The sequence below is a fragment of the Colobus angolensis genome, unplaced genomic scaffold (assembly GCF_000951035.1).
Source record: "Colobus angolensis palliatus isolate OR3802 unplaced genomic scaffold, Cang.pa_1.0 Scaffold25, whole genome shotgun sequence".
NCBI lineage: Eukaryota > Metazoa > Chordata > Mammalia > Primates > Cercopithecidae > Colobus > Colobus angolensis.
In genome coordinates, this window is record NW_012115710.1 from 5,670,857 (window position 1) to 5,677,215 (window position 6,359).

The following is a 6,359-nucleotide window of genomic DNA, read 5'->3' on the forward strand; positions in this document are numbered from 1 at the left end:
TAAAAAATTTTTGTGCTCCCAAAGACACTGTTAAGAAAGTGAAGAGGCCAGGTGAGGTGGTACACACCTGTATCCTAGTGCTTTGAGAGGCTGAGGCAGGAGGATCACTTGAGCCCAGGAGTTCATGACCAGCCAGGACAACATAGCAAGGGGCTTGCTCTACAAAAAATTAAAAATTAGCCAGATGTGGTAATGCAAACCTATAGTCCTAGTTACTTGGAAGGCTGAGGTGGGAGGATGGCTTAAGCCCGGGAGTTGGAGGCTGCAGTGAGTTATGATTGCACCACTGCACTCCAGCCTGGGCGACAGAGCAAGACCGTGTCTCAAAAAAATGTTTTAAGAAAGGGAAAAGACAACCCATGAATGGGAGAAGATACTGTAGTTGCAAATCATATACCTGCTAAGGAACTTGTATCTAGCCTATATAAAGAGCCCTTGCAACTCAATAATGAAAAGATAAATAACCCCTACCCCCACCACCTTTTTTTGTTTCAGACAGAGTCTCAGTCACCCAGGCTGGAGTGCAGGGGTGCAATCTCAGCTCACTGCAACCTCTGCCTCCCGGGTTCAAGAGATTCTCTTGCCTCAGCCTCCTGAGTATCTGGAATTACAGGCTCATGCCACCATCCCAGCTAATTTTCGTATTTTCAGTAGAGACAGGGTTTCACCATGTTGGCTGGTGCCCAGCCCAAATAACCCAATTTAAAAGTGGGCAAAGGGGGCCAGGCGCAGCAGCTCACGCCTGTCATCCTAACACTTTGGGAAGCCGAGGAAGCTGGATCATTTGAGCTCGGGAGTTTGAGACCAGCCTGGCCAACATGGCAAAATCCCATCTCTATTAAAAATCCAAAAATTAGCCGGGCCTGGTGGTGCACATCTGTAGTCCCAGCTACTCTGGAGGCTGAGGCACAAAAAAAGTGGGCAAAGGATCTGTACAGACATTTCTCCAAAGAAGGTATACAAATGGCTAATAAACATATGAAAAGATGCTCAGCATCATCAGCCATCAGAGAAATGCAAATCAGAACCACAAAGGAATACCATTTTGCACCCACTCAGAATGGCTATAATAAAAAAAAACAAGTGTTGGCAAGAATGTGGAGAAACTGGCACCCTCATACACTGCTGGGGGCATGAAAACTGGCAGCTGCTGTAGGAAGCAGTCTGGCAGTTACTTAAATGGTTAAACATAGAATTGCCACATCACGCAGCAATTCCACTCATCCTTATGTACCCAAGAGAAATGAAAACAGATGCCAAAAACTTGTACACAAATGTTCACAGCAGCATTACTCATAATAGCCAAAAGGTGGAAACCCAAGTATCAACCAACTAACGAATAAATAAAATGTGGTATATTCATCCAATGAATAGTATTTTACAATAAAGACAAATGAAGTGTTGATAGATGCAACAACATGGATAAACCTCGAAAACATTATGCTGGCCGGGCGTGGTGGCTGGCACCTGTAATCCCAGGACTTTGGGAGGCCAAGGGGGGCAGATCACTTGAGGTCAGGAGTTTGAGACTAGCCTCGGCAACATGGTGAAACCCCGCCTCCACTAAAAATACAAAAATTAGCCGGGCATAGTGGCTCATGCCTGTAATCCCAGCGACTCGGGAGGCTGAGGCAGGAGAATCACTTGAAGCCAGGAGGCGGAGGTTGGAGTGAGCTGAGATCACACCATTGCACTCCAGCCTGGGTGACAGAGCAAGGCTCTGTCTCAAAAAAATAAGAAAAGAAGAAAGAAAGAAATAAAAGAAATAGACACACATCACTAGGTGTAGGGTTCCAGAGCATTCTAGACTTACCAGCCCTGGGCCTCTCCCTTCCCTTGTCCACTAATTAGCCCTGTGCCCTACAGGGCCTCACCTGAACCTTCAACTTCTAGGTCAACCCAGAATTGTTGCTTCTCAAGTCCTGAGTCCACCTCCTGGCACTGCTAAGAAGTCCACCTGGAGGTGATGAGAACCTACAGGCTTTGGTAATGGACAACTCTGGATGCCTGGAGCTTTCATTCCTTTTGGCATTACAGAACCACAAGAAGTCATCTAGAATCATCGAGATTCTCAACTCCATTGGCCAAGCTGGAACCAGCAAAATCTCAGACATCTAGAATTGCCACTGACTGCTTCCTTGACTCTGTGATCAGTCTAGAGCCACAGAATCCTGATTCCCTTTGGACATTCTAGAATGGCACTTAAAAAAAACCCACCCTATGGATCCTTTCAAAGCATTGCTTATTCTCTTGGTTGGGTGCTCTACAGCCAGAAGTTGGAGTTATCTAATATCAAGAACTAATCTGTTACTTTAGTCTTTCTAAACCCACAGACTCAACAATGTTTTGTGCATTCTAGAAACACTACTCTTTAGTTTCTAGAGTAGTTCAACTCTCCAGGTCAAACCTGTCCTAGAATCACCAGTGCTTGCCTCTGTGGTCAGCCTAGACTCAGAATCTCAACTAATGAGCTTTCTAGAACCACAGGTCTTTTTCTTTTTCTTTTTTTGTCTTTGGTCAATCAAGATGATCTTGCATACTTGGGGCATTCCATAACCATCCCTCCTTAGGTGGTCTAGAACAAATGATTTGCTGCTCAGTTAGCTGAGTTGAGAAGCAACACTCCCTTGAAGCTTAGGTAAATACAGACCTACAAACTCTTGATCTCTGATGCTGTTCAAGAACTGCCAACGTGCTTCCCCAGAGGCAGTCTATACCATTGGTTTCTCACCCTGGTCAACAATCCAGGTGCCCCCATATAGAGGGATCTAGAACCACCAGTCTTTTCCTCTTGGGTGATCCAGAACTCTGGTGAGACTCAGGAATCAGGCTCATAAAGGGGTCTCAGGAGGGAACACAGAAGCAGAGAAATTAAAATTAAGGTCCAGTATGTCCATGGTGGGTCACCAGACATGGCAGAACCTTACCACCTAGTCATTTACCCAGCAGGCCTGTTGGTCTTAGGGAACACCTGCCCCCATCCCAGGAGAGAGCCCTATCTCTCCATCTTGCTACCTTGGGGAAGGGGGCACACATAAGGAAAGGCTACATCAGTTTGCATCACAGAGGCAGGGTTAGCGCCAGGGTTGGTGTAAGAACTCGGGGGCTAGCAGCCCCATCTTCTGTCTCCGCCCCATTCCCTTCCTCGGCCTCATCGTCCTCATCTTCCTCCTGGCAGCAGCTCAGAGCAAGTTCATTCTCATAACAAAATGCAGTCAGAGAGCCGGGGAAACTCGACTTGAGGCTGTGGGAAGCCTGCTCTGCCCGTTCATCCAGCTCCTTAGCACTGCAGACCGGCGTCCCTGGGACCTCGTAAGTGCGGTGGAAGTGGCGATAGTCGACCTCATACTGGGAGCCACGCTGGAAGAGAACTGGCTCAAAACGATGGCCCCAGAGAAGTTCACCAGGGAGGTAGGACGAGCGACACTGTGTGGTCATGGCTGTGGCCTCAACCATCCCCTCGAGAATGACCACCAGCTCGAAGTCAGCCCTGGCCAGCTCGGCGCGTCCTAGCTCATACAGAGGACTGGCAGAGTCGATCTCATGGACGATGGTGATGGGGGACACGAGGAAGATACGATCGGTGCCTCCATCAAAGCCCACATCCACATCCTGGTGGTCGAGCGGGATGTACTCACCCTCTGGGGTCACACGGGGCTGCAGCGGGAGGCGAGGAGCCAAAGACAGAGAGCAGGGAGCACAGAGACGGGCAGAGACAGAGGGAGTGAGAGGAAGAGATGTAGAGAAAGAAGAAGGTAAAGACCACAGGAGTGAAGAAAAGGGTGAGAACACGGATCCAGAGATGGGGCCGGCAACCCAGAGAGATGCAGGGGAGGGCACAGAAACCCAGTGAGGGAGCCAGAGATCCAGGATGGGAGGAGGGGGACGGAGACCCAGAGATGAAGAGAGAGGAAAGAGACTCAGGGTTTGGGGATAGAAAATGGGAAGAGGGGTGTGGCGGGGGAAGAGAAGGAGGAGAGAGGGACAGAGTGATATTGACATACAGACACAGAAATCAGCAAGACAGATGAAATCGAAGCGACAACAGAAAATAAGAATGACATCCAACAGAGAATTGGAGAAGGAGGGGGAGAGAAAAATGGCTCTTAGTATGTGGCCACAGAAAGATAAACCAGATGACAAGAAGGGAGAGTTAGGGCAACACCGGTCCAACATTCTGTACCCACCACTGCCTCAGCCTTATCCCTGGGCTCTCCCCTGAGCTATCCAAGCTGCCAGGGCAACTGCAAACCCTTCCATGTCATTCTGTGTGAGCAAGCTTTGTGGGGGTGTGGGTATTTCACCCCCACCTACCCGCGGGTTCCATAGCCACCTCCCAGGCCAAGTCACTGCCCCACAAACTTTTGCAAGAGCCAGTGTCCCTCCGATTCATGAATCCTGGCATCTCAAAGCATCAGGCAGGAGATAGAAGTGGGAGGTGGGCACCTATCCTCCTCTTGTAACTGTCTCCGGGAGCCCCAAGTAGAGGAACCCCAGAGGCGGCTGGGAGTTGCAGCTCCCACCACCCCTGATCCTCTCCAAGTCCAGCCTCAGCCCAGAGTTCTAAAGTCACTTTACTTGGGCAATGGCAGCTGCTGGCCCAGAGTTTCTTGGGAACAGAGATGTTTGAGCAATTTGACCACAATTCTAGGAACACTAAGGCCCCTTCCTCAGGGCACGGGAGGGAGCCATCATCCCAGGGGCCAATGGGAGGTGCAGTTTCGCTTCGTTGCCACCTCCCACCCTGCTCTCAGAGGGCAGGAGGCTGGTGGGACACGATGGGCCATTGAGTTGGGGAATGAATTTCCCCACAGAGCTGCAGGACCCCACGTCTAGAGGCCTGGAGAACTGTGCTCCACAATGATGAGCTGCACCCATTCCAGGGCCTGCTTCTCCCGGGAGCCTCAAGTCACAGGCCCCCGTCTGTGCCACAGGTTCCAGTGGGAATTGTACACCCGAGTCCCGCAGGCCCCCCACCCCCCAAAGCTGCATCTGAGGCCACCCCATCTTTGGGCAGGTCCCTTGACCCAGAGGCTTCTGGGAATTACGGCCCGGGGCCTTGACAGGCCAGGTGTGGCCCTTTCGGGGCTACCCACAGGCAGCCCATCCTCAAGCCACAGGAAGCTCTGTATGTCCCAAGTCCAGGCCTCCAGGAAGAGCTGGTCACAGACCTCTCTCTTGGGTTTACATCCCCAACTGCCCAGTGACCCATTCGCAAGCCACAGGCCTGAGAGGCTGCTGGGAGTTGTAGTCCACGCCCCCTCCAGGACCGCATGCCCCTCACCCTCAGGCCTACATCTCCCACAATCCCCCAGGGCTCGTGGAGGTCCGCACCTGCAGCAGCTGGGCACGCACGTGGGCCTCGACCAGGTGGCTGCGACGCAGGTTGCCGACGCGCCACATGAGGCAGAGGCGGTGGTCGCGCAGCGCCACGACGGCGTTCTCGCTGAAGACCAGCGTCTCGTTGCGCTTCTTGGGTTTGGCCATCTTGGCCATGACAGCACCCACGACGAAGGCGTCGAGCACGCAGCCGGCGATGCACTGCAGCACCACGGCGGCCACAGCGGCCGGGCACTCCTCGGTGACGCTGCGCACGCCGTAGCCGATGGACGTCTGCGTCTCCAGCGCGAAGAGGAAGGCGGCCAGGAAGCTGGCCACGTGTGAGAAGCAGGGCGCAGGCGGTGGCGGGGCGGCCAGGTCGCCGTGTAGCGAGGCTATGAGCCAGAAGGCCAGGCCGAAGAGCAGCCAGGAGGCGAGGAAGGAGCAGGAGAAAAGGAGGCACATCCAGCGCCAGCGCACGTCCACGCACGTGGTGAACAGGTCGCTCAGGTAGCGCGCGCCCTGGCCACCCAGGTTCACGAAGCGCACATTGCAGTGCCCGTCCTTCTTGACGAAGCGACCACGGCGCCGGCCCACCGGTGACTGTACCCGCGCCGGCACCCACCCGTTGCGGCACAACCCGGGCCCAGCCTCTTCTTCATCGCCCGCCCGGCTATCTCCCGAATCCAGGGCGCCGCTGAGGCGGCGTAGGGCCCTGGCCAGGCCCATTGGGCGGAGGGAGCCCCTCCACTTGGACTAGTGGGGGGCAGGCGCCCCCAACCTGCTGGGACAAGAAACCGGCAGAAACGTCAGGGGCACCAGGAAGAGGTGAGCTCATCGGCCAAGCATGCTCCCCGTTGGGGCTTAGTGGCCTCATCTGTCAAATAGGTGGAACTATACTTTTTTTTTTTTGGAGAAAAGAGTCTCGCTCTGTTGCCCAAGCTGGAGTGCAGTGGCACGATCCTGGCTCACTGCAACTTCCGCGTCCCAAGTTTAAGCGATTCTCCTGTCTCAGCCTCCTGAGTAGCTGGGACTACAGG

At 53.3% G+C, this 6,359-nt stretch overlaps 1 protein-coding gene across 1 annotated transcript in view; it reads right to left on the bottom strand.

Moving 5' to 3' along the window:
- Nucleotides 1–2,225: 2,225 nt before the first annotated feature.
- KCNJ14 (potassium channel, inwardly rectifying subfamily J, member 14) overlaps nt 2,226–6,359 on the bottom strand; it is a 9,763-nt gene continuing 5,629 nt past the window's right edge. The window contains exons 2-3 of the mRNA XM_011946460.1: nt 5,335–6,103; nt 2,226–3,657 (exon numbers count right to left, since the gene is read on the bottom strand). Of these exons, the coding sequence (XP_011801850.1) occupies nt 3,061–3,657; nt 5,335–6,048 (1,311 nt within the window). The 5' untranslated portion in view covers nt 6,049–6,103 and the 3' untranslated portion in view covers nt 2,226–3,060. The remainder of the gene's footprint in view (nt 3,658–5,334; nt 6,104–6,359) is intronic.